Genomic DNA, 21,156 nt, shown 5'->3' on the forward strand with positions numbered 1-21,156 from the left:
TCATAAACATCATTCAAAGCTTGGAAACATCTAAAAGCTCCCCAATCACCAGCTCATTTGCCAGTCTCTTCTCTTTCCTAAAAGCTTTCCCAAAATGTAAGCTGGAGGTGGAAGGGAAAACAGCAGCACCTGAAATTTGCAAAACCCAAGGGCTCTACCTAAATTTGATTACTCATGCAGAGCATTATAAGCTAAGGGGTGAGAAGCGACAGAATAGGGTTGGGTTGGCTCACAACAAAAGGATAGAAGCCATTTACATTGGGAGATTAATTTCCAACTTCCACCACCCTTTAAAAAAAAAATCTAGCTATAAACTGATCAACCCAAATATATAACCCTTGGTATTAGGGAAGTGCTGGTATTTTATTATTGTATTCTACGCTTTGTTCCCCACTCATCTCTCTGCCATTCAAGTATGTTACTATAGCGTGTATCCACTATTTCATGCAATAGTTCACACAAAAGTGAAAATTTGACAATGGGATGCAAATACATAATCCAATGTACATTTCAGAAAACATGGAAGAGATGGTCCCAGAAAGACCCACACAGATGTTTAAAATTTAAATTGCATAGGTTTTTTCACATGATCAAGTAAAGCATTATATCTCATGAGAATTCTAAATGTGTTGATTACTGAAAAACAAGGCTAAAATATGTTGCTTTTATTTTTGTGTCAAAATTGTACTTTGTCACCCATATATGAGTACTTCTTGTGGTAAGGCCAGAGACACAAAGAGCTACACAACCATATATTTTCAAACCTTGCACTGATCATAGCACATATACCAATGTCTGTTGAGACCTAGATTTCCTAGATTTCCCCCTCGCCCCAAATACTTTTTGACACAGTATTCTCCATGTCAAGATTAAAACAGCAAATGGACTTATTCCAAATATCATTTTGGAAAAGATTATATTCAAGGTTTATTTAAAAACATATATAATAGTATGTTCTACTTTCTACCCAACAGGAAACAAAACCAGTGCCGTCTGTAAAATGCAAACAGAGGGGGTAGCAATGAAGATATAATTTGTAGGAAATGTTCTTACTTATTTTACACCTGTTCTTCACTTTTTTTCATTGCTCCATTTGAGCTTTCATTCTTCCATGTATTTATTTTCTGAATAGTTGAAAAAGATGTGTTTTGTTGCACTTTCTAGAGTGATATGCATATTGATAAGATTTTCCATCGTTCCAAGTGTATAAATTGGATCATGTTCATTGAACAGACAAAAAATTGAAAACTTGTCTACCTTATTTCCCCTAATACTTCTACTTCCCAGTGTAAAACAACACTTACAAATATTTCAGTGTTTTATTTTTGTATTAGCCTTATGTGTGACATACTGAGTACCAAAAACATTCCATTATATAAATGATCTCAGTACAATAAGAATGTACAAGACATTATCAGACATACTATGTACAAATTGGAATTTCATAGCAGTCTATCTTATTTCATGCTTACAATTTCATACATATTCTAAGGCTGTTTGTGCAAATGATTCTGTCATCTTGTTTACTCTAACAAGCTAAAGACAAATTGCCTTAGTGGTGCTATATTACATTCTCGTGCTATCAGTTCTAACTGAAGCAACATTCCGATATGAAAATAGTATCATTTTACTTTTTTCCTCTTCTCTTCATCCTTTGCTGAGCTATCAGATGCTTTAGAAAGGGCTTTAGCTATTTTTTTAATTTCTTTCTCTTTGCCACTAGCTGATTCTTTTATCTCTTTATTTTTAAGATTCTTGTCTAACCCTGATCTCTCCTTTTCACCTCTCCTGTCTCGCTTAACCTTTTCAGATTCTTTTTTGGATTTATCATCAGCAACTTTCTTATCCTTTCTCTCCAAGTCATCAACTTTCTTCTTGGTTTTCTTCCTCTCTTCATCTTTGGTTTCCTTCTTTCCTTCTTGCTTCTCTTTCAATTTCTTGGCTGGTTCTTTGATCTCTTTTATTTTTTCTATTTTCCCATTTAAAAAAGGGGAAATGTTCATTAAGGAACACACATCAAGACACTGGATATTAGTAAACCAAACTCACATTCCAACTTCACATCACAAATTCATAGTTGCAATTCAAAAGAACTTGATCACACAGTATTAGTACTGTCAAAAGAATTGCAGGTAGCAAGCCTTACTTGGGATGTGCCAAGGGAAATAACTTCCTATTTTATAGGGCTTCCCCAAACTTATTCTTCAGCATCAGATGAAAACTGTTCTATTTCCCCAACTTTAACAGTATCTAAACTAGTTCTCCTATTTCAAGGGGTTTATGTATTGTAAGTGGCCTTAGAGAAACTGACGTATACATTTCTTAATTAAATATGTTAAAAGAATTTTCAATTGCCTGAAAAATGATTCGGCTGCCAGCTTTTTAAAAAACATCATGCTACCTGATGAGCTACTAAATAAAATTAGAAAAGAGACACACTGTTAAATAGAAATCAATGACTATAAAATGTATTCGCCTATTTTACAAGAGGTCTATAACTGGCATAACCTCCTTATAATGTATCTAAAATTTGCATATCCAACACTGCCATCTTGCTCACGCTACAGACTTTGGCTTGTACAGTGAAACTTCCCCTTCCTCTCCTGTAGCTCCCATAAAATCTGTTTGAGAGGATTGGGGGACCCTCCAAAGCACATTTTGGGCGTGCACAGGGAAAGGAGAGGCAAGTAAAAGTCCCACTGTGCAAGCAGAACTGTGTTCACTCAGCTTTTATACAGTCCATGGATTTTGAGGGGTTGGGGATATCGTAAAAGAGAGGAAGCAGTTCAAACATACGCTGAATTAAATTTGCATACTTTAAAGTCAGGGTTGGGGAAGCTGTGGCTGGAATGATGGAAGCTGTAGTTCAACAATTTCTGGAGGGCCACAGATTCCCCATCCCTACTTCAATCATTCTGCTACTGTACTTTTTACATCTGCTTGGTCTTTTCTCTTAAGATCTCCTTGACCTCTGCCCTTATGCAAAGGGCAGTGCTATCTGCTATCCTGTACTCATAGGGCTGGATCATTGAACTAACAGAAAACATGACTAATCTCAATTCACAAATGCTAAAACCAGTGCTTTTTTTCCTTTAAAAAAATGTTTAGGGGTATTCTCATTTTCCTACTCATATTGAAATACTGCCCCTCAATGAGGCCAAACTTAGATTCACAAAATGTTTAGGGGTATGCATACCCCTGCGTCCCCCCAGAAAAAAAACACTGGCTAAAACTATGCATGATGTTACATATATTTGAAAAAGATAAGTGAAAAACAAAGTTAGGCACCCTTAGGTGAGTACTGCAACTCATTTGAAGTTAAATGGCTGTGACCCCATAAAACAGGAATGAGGAATTTGTGCATGCCCACAACTCCCATCATCCCTGACCTTTGGGGCATGCTGGTTGGAGCTGATTGGAACTAAAATCCATCAACATTCGGAGGATGACAGCTTCCCCCACCCGTTTTATAGGCTAATTTTACAAATGTTAAACTGACTCCAGAGGTCATGATTTGTAAAGAAGACACTGCATGGAGTATTTCCATTGTGCTGTAAACACAAGATAAAAATAAGATCCTACTGAAAACACCTGATTTTAATGATAACCATCATGTAGACGATTTTTTATTAGAGGCCAAAAATACTATATCGTTATAAAATGGTTTTAAAATAGTTAGAAAGTTATATATGCAGACTTATGAAAATGATTGAGTCACACAAATGTGCATTCAGTTTGTGATTAAAACTGACAATATTATTTCAATAGATTAATACTGAAATAGATCTGAAGTATTGTAGCTGCCTTTAATTTTTTAAAAAATGCTGATACCATAATTAGTGTTTTAATTACATGACAAAAATGCCACTTCAGGTAAAACTCAAATCCAATCAAGTACTAGCTAATATGGAAAAGAAAACCACCAACACACATGCAGGCATTTCTGAATTAAATATTCAGGAAATTATGAGGAAACATGGGGAAGAGAGGATCTGCAGACTGGGGCAAGAATTAAGAACCTGCCAAAAATTTCCCCATTAGGTAATTACCTCTCCTCTTGCAGCCAAACTCTAATGTCAGAAGTAATTTCGGGGAAAGGGAGGATTCAGGAGGTTCAGGTGGGGTAAAAGCACCCTTCTAGCTGGCCTTTCCTTCCAATATGTTCTCCAGCTCACATTCTCCAGCAAGTGTGAGATAGAGAACAAACATTTGCTAAACGTTATTTAGTCCACTCTTCCCAACAAGGCCTTTTCTTCTACACCTTTTTTTTAAAAAAAAAAAAACTGCGAAAGGTGATTACAATAAAATATCAAGTGATCTGCAATCCCTCTACCGTGAATGGAAATAGGAGCAATGCATTTGGAATAAAAATCTTTTAAGATTAGCATTACTAACTTGTTGGGTTCAGAGCATGGTTAATGCTTCGTTGCATGAGGAAATGGTTTCTCCTGCCTTGAAAGAGGCAGTGGTACAACCGCTCCTAAAGAAACTGGCTCTGGGCCCCTTAGACTGGAACAACTACTGACCAATTGCAAATACCTCCTTTTTGAAGGAAGGTGGTGGAGAGGACTTTGGTGGATGTTTTTAGTTTATTGCTGATTTTGCTTTTTAAAAAAGTTCTCCTTAATAGTTGTTGTTAACTGGTTTAACCAATAATTTTATTCTTTTATTCTTTTTGTACACTGCTTTAAGATATTTCACAGTGTATAAAATTTAGAAATAAATAAATAAATAAATAAAGCCCTGAGAATAAAAAGACTATGATATTACAATGAAACATAAAAAGGGAACATTTCTCCTTCAACAGGAAGACACGAACTCTAATTAAGAAAGGCCCAGCATATTTTGAGCAGAATGCTTGGGGTAACAATATGTAAACCATATAGTATTTCATATGCCATGCACATTGTAGAAGCCTTATCTATCCAAATGATTGAATTCTTTGCCCAAAGGCCTTGATCCAAAGGTGTGCACTCAGTGATCAGAAATTCTCATGCATCACTGGTAAAATTCAGCTAGAATTCTGCTAGTTAGATATTTGATAAGAAAGACTGAATGTAGCATCCTATTTTTCCTTCCCAGACAGTTGACTAGTAGGAATCCAATCTTTATATTTGCCCCTGGTTGCACATGCCTTGTCCCAAATCCTACAGAATCGCATGCACTGCATCAATTTGCACACAGGATTCCTCATCCAGCAGGAGAAATATGCAGATCCACACACACACATAGCCTGCAGCTGGATTAGAAATTAAGTTTTTAAAGTACTGTAGATCTAATTATGTAGGATGCTGAAGAGCACCCAAAACTAATGCTTTTTTTTTGTTTTGTTCAGTACATTTTGAATGTGAAATCACACTGGTACGAACTGCATCCAGAATTAGTAGACACATTTAACAAGATGGTAAAACACATGCATTTCAGGCATTCATAATCAGTGTGCACAAGAGGTCACTAATGCTCCAGTAGCAAAGTACCTTTGACTTTAGCCTTTCTCTTGGCAACCCCTCCTGGTGGCTCCCCTGATTATCATAAGATGAAAACAAGTTACAAACATTGTTTTAAGTCTTTAAGATGCTATACACATGGGGGGGGGGGGGAGAGAGAGAGATGACCCAGTATAAAACAGCGCCAAAATTACATCAGACCTTAAAAAATACTTATACCTGACTGTTCTGTTTTCTGGAAGTGTTCCATTAAACAAAGCTTTCAAAATAAGCCATACACAGGTATAATAGGCCCAGTCTCTCTCATTTCATCAAATATGAAAGCTGTAATTGGTAAGGTCACAGGAAAGGACCTTTTCTATAGCAGTACCCCAGTAACGAAATTCCATTCTGATGAGAGGGTGGTAAATACATTTTATTCCATTAGACTTTTAGTGTATTGCAATCTTGTTATCTATGGTCTTATTTTATTTGCTTTTATTCTGGCTTTTAAAGCTCTCCAGTTTGGGGAGCTCTATTAGTCATCACCATCTCAATTGATCCGAGAACAGCATCTCTCTCTTTCTCTTTCTCTCTCTCTCTCTCTCTCTCTCTCTCTGTGTGTGTGTGTGTGTCTAATGGAAAAAAAATCAGTAATACTGTTATATGGGTTTTCTAACTGGTGGTTCTCAAAGAGAAAGTGAAAGATGTATCGCAAAAACAAAGAGAATTCCAAATAGGATTTTTTCATTGGTAATTGGCTCATAAGCTAAACTATCAATTATGAAAAAGTGCTGTTTGGATTATGTAACAAGTATGGGAAAGCATAAACTAAAAGGATGCTATCTTATGCTTTAATATTTTATCTGTTTCCAAACATATGGATTCATGTGAAAGAATCTTCCATACCTAAGAATGGCATACATTAGTTCAGTGGAACATTTTGTGGCCATGTTACTATAAGATTTAAATTAAGGAACACTTGAGTCACAAAACTTTTTAAATGACTTCACTTTGCAGAAAAAGAAACATGATGTTTAAAAAATTGATACATCACAAAAATGAAAGCTTGTTTTCCCCCAGTATGAATATCCTTTTCTCTTACTTATTTTATGAATGATATTCGTATTCAGCATATATTACTAGACTAAAGCGACCACAATTGATGCATTTGGAATATCATACCTCAGCTTAATAATCCAAAGTTGAACAAGGTTCACACACTTGCACAGAGCCACTTCACTCTTTCCTTTGTGCAAGTGGGGAAGCAAGCTAGGAAGATTTCTGTTATGTCCAAACTAAGAAACAACGGTTAATGGCTCCAAATGAAGACCTCATATTGAGCAAACTTTAAAACATGTATTTAAACTTTAAAACATGTATTTATATCCTGGCTTGGTAGGAAACTAAAGCTAGTTAAAACTTTCTAAACTCAGATGCAACAGAAAGCTATGTGTAACTGCTGCTGAGGTAGACAAAGTTCAAAATGCTATAGTGAAGTGGGTCATGAACAAATGCAGGTACTGACCATATAAAAGGAGATTTGGGTTGGGACTGGTTTTCCAAATGAACAAGAACTATTACTTCTGAATACTAACGTCTACTCCTAAACACGCCACCTGGCTGTCTTAGTTGCTAAAGTGAGGCAGCTTGGCTCCCTGCCTTAGCTGACTGGGAACTACCATTTGGCTCCTTCCTTCCCCAAAGTGCCTACTGCAATGACCATTCTACCTTGTCACCGCATAACTTCATTATTCAACCAGTTCTCAAATTACAGAGCGCAAGAGTGTGAATGGGTTGATATTTGAGTTTGCCTGTTTTCTTCTTCCTTTCTTTTGAAACATGCACCTGAGACTGAAGACATTATTTTAAACTGAAAACCATCTTGAGTGCTTTGGTAGGAAGGTGGAGCATAAAGATAAAATAAAATAATAAGCATGGTGATTGAAAGAAGATTTCAAAATACTGTACTAGATATAAACTGTAGATCTAAACTGAAAAGATCCAGTGATATGCTATTAAGTTACTGATTTCTTTTGACTATCATGCTCTCAAAGACCTTAGCAAGCTGTGAAGATAAGCCCATAAAAGTTAATAGCCTACAAAAATAATTACTAAGTCTGTTTTTTATTCATAGGAGTAGCACTCTGGTCCCACCTCTTCTAGTCCTCTTTTATGAATAAGAAGCAGGCAAGCAATAAATGTAGGCTAGTAATATAGCAGGCTAACATAGCCTCCTCTGCCCGCCTGCTTATTTTTATGCTGGGCGCAAAGGAAAAATAGCCTCACAGAAGATGCCTCCTCCCAATTTTCAGTAATCCCCCTCTTCCACTTAATCTGGCGTGTCACAGCCTACTCCATTCAGCAATGTACACCTCAGGAAAAACTTTTGTAGGGACAAAGAGAGAGAGAAGTCACCTTTCACCCATCCTCTTCCACCAGCATTTCTCTGGATTCAAACCTATATGATTTCCCTTTATTTCCTTTTTATACAAAAAGCAAAAAACAAATGAACTTTAGATCAGATCATAAACAAGGTTACCTCAAACATGATTGAAGTTTTACCATTTCATCACCAAAGGAATGTGGAAGTGGTATTAAAGGTCCAGAAGTTTTAAAAAACATTGGGCAATAAAAAAACAAACTTGTTAACAAAACATTCAGACAAGCAAATCTTACGAATACATTTTTTTAAAAGACAATCACTAGTCCCTGAAATAAACTCCACAGCTGAACCATTATTGCTGTTATTACATAATAGAATACAAATTTTGTCTAACATTTATTTATATGGTCCTGCTCAGATGTTTATAACTGTGAAACCCATTTCCAATAAGAATTAAATTTTAGCCACCAATAATAAAGGGTCTGAAATCTGTTATATTATAGCCTTGGGTCAGCTATAGCAATCTATTATTTTAGAAGAGCCTGAAGTTTAGCAAAATAAATAAAACCAATGAAATCTCCACTTCCTCACCTTTGCTTCAAAACTGAAACAATTGTTCAAATTATGTACCCCACCCCACCGCAAAGAACAGAAAAGGCAACTGAAAAGAAAATGAAATTTCTTGCTGAACATCTGGTGACAAAAGGACAAAGGCTATGTTTTGCCCCACAAAGCCCTGAATTATTGGTTGCCATTTTATGAGTAACTGCCCTTTTCATCAGTCTCAACTAAATAACTTCTAACTCAAACTCTCAGGTATACAAAACTATTTTTAGCGAAGATAACTCCAAACAAACGAAGGTACATTCCTTGCAAGCTCTTCAAGATTTTCAAGTTCTTTTCTTACAATACTGTGGTATCCAAAAGTTATCATTAATTTATTCCACTGTGACTAAACATACAAAGTATATATCATTTATAAATAAAAAACCACTGTTTTAATATATTTCTACAACAGTTATGCCCAACCATTTTACAAGATATGGACTTGCTTTGCATCAGATACAGTTGAGGATGGTCACAGAAATCCAGGGTTCAGCTCAGGTATTTTTATTTGGAACAAATAAAATGCAAAGTGCATCTTCTGCAAATTATTTACACATTGCTGCCATAGCAAAGAAAGCAGAAGTTTGTGCAAAATGTAAAGTAGCTTTTTCACATTATGTGCTCAATATTATGTCAGGCAAGCTTTGAAAATCCATAGAATTCTTCCTCAGGCTGTAGACTTTACTTGAACACTTTACTTAAACACTCACATTTATGAGTCATGAAAGTTTCTATCAAATGTGCTAATTCTGAGACAAACAGTGCAATTCTATACATATTTATTCAGATGTAAGCTCCATTGAGTTTAATGGTTGCTACTTATAGAAAAGTGTGTAAAGGACTGCAGTCTAAGGTTTGATCAGCAATATCAGATCAAACAAGCCTAAGTATTATTCAGCAGTGTGCATGAAATACAGGCACTAGATTTTATCATACACACACACACACACACACACCACAAAATTTTGCACACATATCTGTTCCAGAAGGTTAATTTGCTCCACACAAAGCTGGGCATGGAAACTTGCTGAACTCAGGCATTTGTATAATCAGTCCCTTCACTATGAGATGGGGGGAGGGTGCGGCGGAGCAGAAAAATCAAAAAGCAAATCTGAGTCAGCCATTCAGTTTAGCAAGACATAAAAGACAGTTTGCATTTATCAGCTTTAATTAGTTGAATATTACAGGAGAAATACATATTTACAGGTTCTCGCTTTCAAAAAATGTCCACTAAATTTTTACAAACAAATCTGCCTTTAAGAGATAAAATAGTATATAAAGAAAATAAGAATGAAAGCTTCATTTCAAAATATACAACAATTGCATGCTATTTCTTTCAGATAGTAAATGGATTTACTAACATAACAAATTTGAGTAACCTCAGTATTCTGCTGTATAAGTCTGTAAAAGCATGTAATAAATTATAAAATTAAGGAATACTCATCGGTAGCAAATTCAAATAATTTCAGTAATAGTTTTCTTATTTAATGCAATAGTAGGCAGAATCTTAAAATATAAAATATAAATATATACATAATTTGTCAATCATGCCAGAATAGTCTATAGTAATTTAACACTTTATTAGAAAGGTGAATCATTTAAGGGTTAATAGTGTAGGTTACTACCATAGAGCTTGTGCAGGTTAGTGCTAAGAATACACAGCACAAGTTAGTGTAAGAAAGCACAAACTGACACAAAGCCATACAGAAACCAATCATACTACTGAAGACACTTTTGTCTTACCCCAGTCTCTCTCTCAAAAAGGCTTTTTGACAAGTGAATTACATCACATGGCTGATATGTCCATTGAGGGTAAGGGGTTACATCAGGTTTTACCCCAGTAGCCTGTTGCATTTTGATAATTGAACTTGATCCCTGAACTAAAGTCATTGGTTCTGTAAATCCACAATAACACATGTCTTTTTTCCCTGAACCCCTTCATTCTGTGACGTACCATCAACATCATCTGCAGCATCGCTCTCTTCTTCTTCTATGATTTCAAAAGGAGTCATTACATCATAGAGAAATGAGAGGAAACCATAAAACCAATCAGAACTTTCCTCTGCTAAAATATTAAGGACTTCCTCAAGTGAATCAATATTTTCATTATTGCCATCTTTGGTCAAGCCTACACAAGAATAAAAGGAAAGAGAGAGAGAGAGAGAAGGTAGCAGTTAGGTGGAAAAAAAGAAAGTGAAGTAGAAGGATTTAAGAGAGCCTGTTTCATGATCAGCAATCTAAAACAGTATGGTTAAGAAAATTAGTAAAAAAGAAATCTGAAAGATTTAATAAGCACCCAAGAAACAAACCATTTGAAGAAATTTAAAAAATACTGACAAAGACATATTCCTGCTACTGACCTTGCCAAGATGGTTGATTATTAGAGGCCACTAATGGGGGAGAGGATTAAACACATGCTTATGCAAAAAGAAACAAAAGCTGTAGCCTTTCCTCACAGAAAAGGTGCCTCAACAACTTGTATCATTTTGGGTCTAACCGTTTCCTCACCTTTTCAAGCATTATATTCTATTGATACTGAGTATCTAGAACTGTACATAGTAGTTCATAAATTGCCACAGAATTATATAAAGAGATTGTGATCTCTTGATATAGCAGCTCTCTAAGGTAAGAGTTATCCCAAACTGAATGCGCTCCAGCCTGACCAATTCCCCTAAGAAATTTGGGGAAATTCTACAATCTTTATGAGCACTACTTCAAACACTAGCAGCCTGGTTTCAATGTAATTCAAGTATAGCCCCTCTCTTTTGCATGCATGGCTTCTCCGAAAGTTTCCCCCAATAATTCTTCCTGACATTACTGTGTCATACAAACCCCTCCCATCTTTCCATGTTGCTGGCCTTCTGCATGAAACAGGTAGCATTTCTGAAAATGCCATGTTCCTGCACTTCAACATTCTGCCTAGCAAGCTAGGCTTTATTAGAGAATCTCATAACCACTTTTAACAGTTTGTTATTGGTGTAGAAAACTGCCATCTTCTACCCATTATTTATATGGCAAACCATTCATATCAGGCAGGTGCAAACCCATCACAAACTCCTCTCCCTATACCCTTAATTTGCAAGTCTAGCACTGCCAAAGATCCCCCATTTCTGGAAACATATCCTAAGCGCAAAAGCATATTGGTTCAGTAACCAAGAAATGAGTCCTTTCTAAAGGATGATTTTGTTGTTGTTTTTTTCCTTGCAGAATTATATAAAGCAGTGATTGAGAATTAGAAAAACCTTGATCCCCATTATAGCTGCTTGTTCCCTTTGCTGGGAAAACACTGCTGTCAGATTGCATTTATCTTGGAACTACAGACTGAAGAAGAAAGAAAAGGAGAAAGCAAATGGGTGTCTGTAACCCAAAGCTTGATGTTTTATTATGTTTCGATATATGCTGTAAGCCACCCAGAGTGGCTGGGGAAACCGAGCCAGGTGGACAGGGTATAAATAATAAAATTATTATTACTACTACTACAAAAATGAGCAATTAATAAAGTAAGGGTAACACCCCTAAAATCACACCAGCAAGGCTGTTTTAGGAGATGAAGAGATAGACGTACCTTGTGAGGGAGGCAAAGCTTTCATTATCCTGCTCATATGAACCAGTCATGGTCATGGACTGGGGAGTATCTGATTTCTAATTACATGTACATCTATGAAACAGTAGCATGATCTTGTCTTTACAACTGTGCAGTTCTTTTTTATGTCAGTTTCAAAATAATGTTACCACTAAAGACTAGGCTCCTGAACCAGTAAATTACTGACACCTGCCCAAACAAATCAATATGCATTCTCTCCCTCCTTCTCTCTCTCTCTCTCTCTCTCTCTCTCTCTCTCTCTCTCTCACACACACACACACACACACACACAGCTCATCTTATTGTCCAAAGGTCTGCTACTCAAAGTTTATGTATTTTTTTTAACATAAAGCCAAAGTTTGGCATGTAAAGGTATTGGGTAAGCATCTTGGTGAACGACTAAATCAGTATTGTTCATATTATTCATATTTAATAGACAAAGTTCTGCAATGTAAACCTTAAAACTGGGGAAAGAATTAATCACAAATAACAATGATAGCACCTGCCTATTATCACTCCATCACCCCTCAGGGGTTTTTTTTTGGGGGGGGTTGTTTATGCTGTATAGGTAATTAGTCGACTCATGAACGGAGGAGATTCGGGGTGTGCCTGAATATATACCGTATTTTTCGCTCTATAAGACACACCAGACCACAAGACGAACCTAGTTTTTGGAGGAGGAAAACAAGAAAAAAAAATATTCTGAATCTCAGAAGCCAGAACAGCAAGAGGGATCGCTGTGCAGTGAAAGCAAAGCAGCAATCCCTCTTGCTGCTCTGGTTTCTGGGATAGCTGTGCAGCCTGCATTCGCTCCATAACACACACACACATTTCCCCTTACTTTTTAGGAGGGAAAAAATGAGTCTTATAGAGCAAAAAATACAGTAGATTTCTATGATATCTGTACATTGTTAAATCACAAGTAGTCAGAATACACAAAAGCAATTTGGGTTAAAGGTTGTACATGACCAAATGAATTAGGTATCTGAAGACACAGGAATATATTTGCTTAGTGCAGCGACACAAACTAAATTAAGTTTCCCAGACAAGCTGAAGATCTTAGAGAACATCTGAATGTTAAATCAATATCCCTGTACATAAGGAAGCAACACAGAGCCTTTAAACAGCATGTCAATATAGCATAAAAATGCCAAGATATAGATAATTATTTTTATTTGAGAAAGGTCCCAGGACTTGTTCTCTTCTTCTTTTAGTCTTTTCTCCACTTCTAGACTTAACAGCCCATTCCACTTCCAACCTATGTAATTCCTCTTACTAATCTAGTATTATACTATTCACCTTTACAACCTAGCTATTCAAATCAGGTGCACTGTCCTAAGTGCCCTTTTCCCTCACGTCTCACTCTGTAGACTGGCCTTTGCAAAGTCTTGTCAATCCTTTTCTGTCTTGTCAATCTTCTGGCTTTTTAGGTACGTCTTGCTACTTTTTCCTCTTGATTTGCCTTATATAGGTCTTCTTTCCACTTTTACTTCAATTGTATCTTAGGTTATGTGCTTCAGTATGTTTGACAATCAAACTTCACACTTTACATCAGTTCTCATCCCTCTTAAATCTTATGCTTTTCTCTTCTGTTTTCGTTTTCATTGTATAATATGACTGTTTCTCTATATAAAATGGTTCCAGTGCTCTTTTACACCTTTTTCCCTGATGGAACTCAAGGCGGCTTAATAGGCTTAAGGACTTTAGGATTTCTGACCAATGTTTCTCAGGAATCTTTTATACAGGTACCTTAAAAAGTTTAAAATATATTATCACTTTAAACATTTATCGTATTAAATGTTTCATACTGTATAAGAAAACAACAGGACTACAGGAATACACTGTGCTGTGCAATGTAATTTCACCAATATTAAGCAATTACTGTGATTATTTTAACACTTTGGGTTACTTTTTGTTTAAATATATATATAATAAATAATGATATTGTGAAGTTTTGGAAACCAGATTCATTATTTTAATGCTGCAACAGAAGGTAACGTTTAAGACAGTTTTAGAAGTGTCTACTTGCCTAGCAAAGCCTTGGCATCTTCCACATCAAAATCTCCATCTCCATCAGCATCATAGATCCCAAGTTTTCCTAGAGCAGGGACAGAAAGAAACTAATTTAGTAATCTATTTCTATATTAATCTGTTGAATGTGTGATGGAATGTAGCAAGAAATCATGAGCCTCAACATTTTATAAAAGATGTCATTCCAAAACACAAATGCAAGCTTACTAACTGTTTTGAGATGGTATACATTTTTTCCAGATAAACAAACCAAACTCCTTAAAAGATAGCATACCTTTCTGCAAATCTGAAATCCTTTTGGATTGCTAAATCAGCACTTCATTACTTGTTAGTGTTTAAGGAACTGTAACAATTTTGTATCTGAAATGACTATGCAAGTCAAGTGACACAATGGCTGTAATCCTGCTCCATTCACATTAATGGAAGTTATGGTATTGGCTTTTAATAGGAACAGAATTGCACCTACCAGTTCACTAAATAGTATTTATCTAGATTACTGGAATAGTATTTTTAGAAAAAGAAAGAAAGAACTCAAAAATCTACTGCTAAGTGCTACATGATGATTGCTTATTAATAAAATTGCCTATTTAATGTCAAAGGTACAATACTTCATAAGCAGCATATCAAACACAACGTTCAATGCATCTGTTTCAGACAGTAAATTGGTGTACTCAGGAATAATGCAGATGCATGCAACATAGAAATATTCCTGCTGCTATGGAAATTTGCAATTGCTGCATTTGGGAGACTGGCAGAGCCATAGCCCTAAACACTCAAAAGAAATTTAGGCAGAAGCAATTTCAATCAGAGAAATGCATGCCAAGCTGGCTAATACAGCAGATTAATTGCTAGAAAATCCTAAAAACTGGAGAGCATAGTTTGAGCTCATTTTTTGCCATGGCTTATTGAACAAGGCAGAAGCAACAGTCATGCGGAGAAGAAGCTAAAACAGAGTCCTGCCAAGGTGGTTGCTCAAAGGGCATATTTGTTTTATCCCAAACAACAAAAATCAAAATATCCCAGAATGAAACTGAAAATTCTAGCAACACATTCAATTGTTATACTGAAAACAATATAATAAACCAGCACTATAAGAAAGGAAATCTAGCTATGGTTTGGCTTGATGTCTGAGTTGACAAGCCATAATTAAGGAGATTGTTCTGCTTCCAAAGGCCAATATAGCCAGAGACAGGAAAGCAGAGCAGACAGGTGACAAAAGCAGGCAAACAGCTCTAAACCAGTTTGATTGATTCTTTGAGTTCAGCTATGCTATGCTCTCAGCTATGCGAACCATAAGATTTGGAATCTTGCCTAAACAGAACAGATAGTGATTGTGGGTTGCAGCCAGTGTTAATCCTACTCAGCATAGACCCACTGTAATTACTGGACCTATCTAACTTGGGCCCATAAATTTCAAAGAGTATACTGAAAGTATAACTTGGTTAAACACAACCCTGCATAATTTATTTTAATGAATTTATTATGGAATCTATAATTATTTAACCTTCCCAGATACTAATATTTTCATGGCTACATTTCAGTTGGAAACAATTACTCATTTCCACATGATGTCAAAACACTGTAATAAATCAGCTAAAATCTGCAATTCTGAGCTTTGAAAAGTCACATTTTGTTCTTAAGGCTCACCGCTTTAAAAATATTTGTAGTCTGGATATTGGATGGATTACACTTTTACACATAGCCAAATCCTCTACCTTCCATTTCACAACTACATGTGGACTTTAACCAAATTAATGGTAGTTGTGGGAAAGGCAGGCAATTGAAATGTCTTCTCACCCACCTGCATCCCTCCGACTTCAATCCTATAGATAATTTTGGCATGAAGTGCAAATGGTTACACCATTTCTATTTGCTCTGAGCTCCAACAGTCTCTAGAATCAAATCAAATGAAGCAAAATGCCCCAAAGCAGCTTCATATAGAGATAAGCAGAGAACAGGCTGCATGCCAGGTGATACCTATATCAGCTTTCCACTCTCATAGGAAAATGGGAAAGTCAACTTAGCCCATACACTTCCCCCAAAGAACATGGAGTTCACGCGATCCAACTCCTACTCCTGAGTTTTTTATTATTTGTACACTTGGAGAATTTGTTTATCTATCAAGTGGTTCATAAATTTGCTTAATAAAGAAGTACCAACACTCAACCCTAAAAGAAAGAGTAGCAGCTGAATAAGGTTAAAAATCTGAAAACCACTTAAAGAAAGCAAAGATTGAAGGGTGTAGCAGAAGATAAAATAATGAAGCATATTTTGTTTACTCCAGCAGTATGCCCACAGTCAGGTATTTCAATCCCAAGAAGTATAAGCATAGTTTATTTCTCTATAATCCTACCTTGGAGTACCTCTGACAAGTTATAACGGAAGTCCTTTGCTTTGGCTGCATGCGTGGTAAAAATATAGAAACCATTATTCACATTGTCAAAACCTGAACAGATGAACTACATGATTTACTCTTTAAATCAACACTTTTATGAATATCTGGTGCTTGATAGTGAACAATGAATAAGCACCCGTAATTGTTGAAAGGTTAAATCCAATGTTGCACTAGTGAGGTTTCACTTAGGAAATGAGACTTGGGTTTCCTCTCCTCCCCCTGTGCCCCCTTAAAATTTGCTCTTGAGGGTCCCTCAACTCTTTGCAGCTGATTTTGTGAAGGGGGTGCTAGAGGAGACAGGAGAGGTAGAGGAAGTTCAAGTGTATTACAAAAGTCCCTTGTGCCAGTGGAGCCACAGAGCTGGATATGATCCAAGGTTCTTAATCAAAATCCTTAAGTTGCAAAAGAATGACATTTGGAAATGTGAAATATTAAAATTACTTCATTTCAAATGCTGTTGGAATGCTTACCTAGCACTTCCTCGTAATCAACAAGTTCAAACCAAACCACAGCGACTGATGTCCACACTCCCAGCAGTGCAATTACCATAAACCAAGTAAAAAATGAACTTCCAGAAATTCCTTCTTTCTTCCCATTCTTGTTCCCTCCATGTCTTGCTTCTGTAAAATAAAGCAAGTGAAATTACTACTAGAAGGCAAGGCTTACAATTATACATTCCTGCAAATATATTATTTGATTACACAAAATTCAGAATGAAGGGTTTCATGCAATTATTTAAAAGGCTGGTGGGTTAATTTAAATCAAAGTCATTTAAAATTATCAAACATAAAAAGATAAAACTTATCCTTTATTTAAATCCCGTTTCCCATTTTGTAATTCATTATTTGAACTGTTTTCCATTATGCTCATGCCTCTTCCATCCCTCTGCAGCTCTGTGTCACCCCTAAATCTTTTTTTTTTTTTAAGGTATTGGGCAAAAGACTACCATATTAACTTGAATGTAATACACACCTTTTGGGGATCCAACCCAACCCAGAATAGTAAATACTATATTATTATTTTGTTTAGAACAGATCTCATAATTCTTTATTATGTGCAAGATTATTGATTTTCATGGTGTTTAAACTGGATATTATAAGTATGATCACAGAGATGTCAAGATACTCAACTAAGAACGTTAGTAAATTTATGGACTATGGGGGGGGATGTTTAAAAATGAAGAACTGGTGACCCCTAGGTTTGGCTACTTAGCAAAGAAACGTACGGTAATCATTACTTTATCAGCTCCCATTTTTCATAGGTCCATTAGTTTCAGAAGAGAGTTAGTTATTAACTCACTTGTGGAAATAAAGCTAAAATTTCGGTACAGTTATTTGCTGCCCTGGGCTCCTTTGTGAGGAATGGTGAGATATAAATCAAATGAATAAACAAATAAATAAATAATCAGACTCATTAACACATTGAGACTTACTTCTGTGTAAACATGTATAGCAGAAGTAGCCAAGCCTTCAAGCTATTTGTGGATGCCAACTTCAGCCCCAGCCAGTCTGGCCAATGGCCAGGGATGACTGAGGTTGAGGTCCAACATCTGGAGGGCCACAGGTTGGCTGTCACTAATGTATAGGATTGCACTCTACTCTAGAGTCTTGGGTCCAGAAGAAAAACTACCAAAAAAAAAATCCTCAGTCTTTAAAGCACACTAAGAAATTTAGCACTGAATCAAGGAAGTAGCTTCTCCACATTCAGCCTGGCCTTAAACAGTCATTAGGGGCAGCATCAAGTATTATATACAGTAGTTGCTCATGTTACAGATGAATATATTTAAATATTTCTGTAGCACAAGTCATGGGAATATAATATAGCACACTACTGGATCCAGCAGCTTCATGGCTAGTGAAGCCACTTACAATGTAGAGTCCAAAGCAGAGATAAATATAGTATTTAGCAACTGATATTTCATAGTCTATATAAGTAAAAATGATCTCAGCAGCAGATAGTTCCCCCTAAGATTTAGCAAAAACTTAAACTCAGTTTCATGGAAAATGCCACATTATAAACATTTATTTTTGAAATTGTGAAGCACTGTTGACTGCTATGCAAACACATACCACTCAAGAACCAATGTGAAACAATTTATGATGTGAAGCTTTTACTGCAAGCAGCAGCTAGACTCCTCTGAGCTATGCTAATCAGAACCTTATCTTTTTTCCCTTTAAGTTTTATCATATGACATTTTATAATTAAGAGCCAATTGAGAGCTAAAAGCATATTTTATATACCAATTTAAACTCATTCCAGAAAACGAAATCAAGGATGCAGCCCTGCACGCAAAAACTGCCAGCCATGTAGAAAGTAGGTCAATTTCCAAATCTGGTAAGCCTTTACTTTCACCTACCATATGTCTATACAGATCCCATAGTCATGTAAAATACAGTGCTGCACTTTCAAAGCTCATAAAATAATGTGAAGAACTAGGTCTTCGTGAATATTCATTCACCTCAGGTTTAATATGCCCCATTTTCTATAAAGGGATCTCTGTTCATTCTCTAGATTCAAGTAGAAAAAATGGCACCCACTGTCAAAATCTGAAGACAAAATGTAATCCATTTATTACATGAGATTAAGCCCTACTGAACAAAATTGAGATATGCTTCTAATTAGACATGAAGTCATAAATACTGTATATATCTAGTCAAAAATAAATCTCATTGTTTGCATTGTATCTATTTCATAAAGCTATACAGCTAGGAAGAGGAAATCCCAAATATTAATAATTTTTAAACTATTTAATGTTCAGATTAAAGTTATACCACAATACATTTACAGTTTTGCTGCTCACCCCCAGAGTCACAAATATAGTAGGTATTCCAAGCTGCTAGAAGTATACCTGAATCTTCAGCCATGGCATCAGTGTCCTTTATCCATCAATTAAGTAAATCTTAATATAAAAAACAAGTGTCCAGATAGAATCAGCAAAAAATGTCCCTCATGTAAGCCTTCCTACAGCCACAAAGAAAGTTTCTTACAGCCAACTCAGCTAAGGCACGAAATCGGACCCTGCTGCAAACTGCTCAAAAGCTATTTTTAGTGCAATCATCCTCAAGCCAAATGCTTTTAAGTACCCATATGGAAACCCAGTGCTGACGACAATCAAATTTGCCCCCTCCTACTAACAAAGCATCCTGGATCTTTTCTGTCTCATTTAATCTCTAAACACCAACATACCAGAGACGCAAAACAGAACAGATTTTTAAAAATGATTGCAGGAAAGCATGCCTCACTGACTAAATTCTAAGAGCATTAAACCTTCTGTACAAACTCAAACAAAAGTCAGGACACAAAGCTTGTCTGTGCAATTTGGGCAACAGCCACACACATTTACATGATGCTGACAGTCAGCCATCGGATGACTTTTGGGTGCATTTCTAGCTATAAACTTGACACAATTGTAGTCCACAATTACAGAATGGCACTAACACATGTATTATGCACTACTAAGGATTGTGTGTCCTTAGTAGGCACATGCAGCTAGGCTGCCTTCTGATTCAACATTTGCAAACCAAGCTTTGAACTGGAAGGTAATGGCGTTTGGTGAAAGACTAATATTTATAAACATGCTTTAGTTTGTAGCTCTCCTCAAGCAGGAAATATTGTCAATAGCCCCTTTTCAATTTTTCAAAAACTTCCTTCTGATAGCTTTTTAGAAAGCATTGTGTAAACATTAGATTACACACACACACACACACACACACACACACACAACACCCCCCCCCCCCAGCTAACTTGTTGAATTCTAGCCCAAATAATAAAGACTGTTGGCATTTTTGGAAGATTTGCAGGCTTGAATTCCGACGTGCTTTAGGAGAAGAGTGTTTCACAACTAAGGAGTGAATAATTTGCCTACATGCTAATGGTAAAGAGCAGCCAAAGAATGCCTATAAAAATAAACCTTTCATTCTCAAAGAAACTACATTCCAGTACACAGCTGAGTAGTTCAAAAGTGACAGCACCATGGGACCAACCCAGCTTCCTGTAGGGCAGGGTGCAATAGCTCTGAGGCAAAACCTGCCTGCTAATGCCTCAACAATTCTCTCCTCAGGAAGCTATGGCATTTGTTTTCTAACAGCCAAATCTAAATATGTTAGGAAAAAAGGTACAAAAATCCCATTTAGCAAATCTACCTAAACAATAAAACTATAATCCATACATGCATATATTTATTGACTGTAGATAAATTGGACCCGTCATCAATGTGAAGTTCAGAACAATTTTATAGGGAGGAACAGCAAGAAAATCAGTTGAAGCAACTGCACTATACGGCTGCAGCATGTTTTTTTGGTACGAACTGAGTAAAACGTTAGACCTTAACTAGTGTGATTTGGCTATGCATACACAAGGAAACAGGCAATAAATCAATTTATTGTGAATAAGTTAATAAATGGCTCAGTTAATTTAATTGAATCATTAAGTACAAAAGAGTAGTTAACGAAAATATAGGTCACAGAGTGAGCCAAATACAGTAACTTCATTTATTAAATGCCACTCCTTGTAAAGAAAAAAATATTGAGATAGCTAGCTGGCAGCTATACAGTTTTCACAAGGTCCTTTATAACAGGTTAGTATTTGTGCTCCCAATGCAGAACCAAGCAGCAAACATCCAAGGATATCAGGGACTCCAGTTTTCAATGGTTCGTTCCTAAACTCAGGCCTAGGGATGGATGAATCTGTCAATTTTTAAATCTTAAGTTCAGCTCACCACATTACAGTA

At 36.2% G+C, this 21,156-nt stretch overlaps 1 protein-coding gene across 5 annotated transcripts in view; it reads right to left on the minus strand.

Moving 5' to 3' along the window:
• Nucleotides 1-650: 650 nt before the first annotated feature.
• The window catches only part of ASPH (aspartate beta-hydroxylase), a 32,218-nt gene continuing 11,712 nt past the window's right edge, over nucleotides 651-21,156 (minus strand). Inside the window, exons 2-6 of one of the 5 annotated variants that reach the window (XM_081205200.1) lie at nucleotides 16,898-17,047; nucleotides 16,386-16,430; nucleotides 14,031-14,099; nucleotides 5,478-5,522; nucleotides 651-1,969 (exon numbers count right to left, since the gene is read on the minus strand). In XM_081205200.1, coding sequence (XP_081061326.1) covers nucleotides 1,623-1,969; nucleotides 5,478-5,522; nucleotides 14,031-14,099; nucleotides 16,386-16,430; nucleotides 16,898-17,047 — 656 coding nt within the window. In that variant the 3' untranslated portion in view covers nucleotides 651-1,622. Of the gene's footprint in view, nucleotides 1,970-5,477; nucleotides 7,910-7,993; nucleotides 10,547-14,030; nucleotides 14,100-16,385; nucleotides 16,431-16,897; nucleotides 17,048-21,156 lie in introns of those variants that run through there. The other 4 variants (XM_081205203.1, XM_081205201.1, XM_081205202.1 and 1 more) reach the window with 4 other exon arrangements.

The sequence above is a fragment of the Podarcis bocagei genome (genome assembly GCF_964188305.1).
Source record: "Podarcis bocagei genome assembly, chromosome: 8".
Classification (NCBI taxonomy): Eukaryota; Metazoa; Chordata; class Lepidosauria; order Squamata; family Lacertidae; genus Podarcis; species Podarcis bocagei.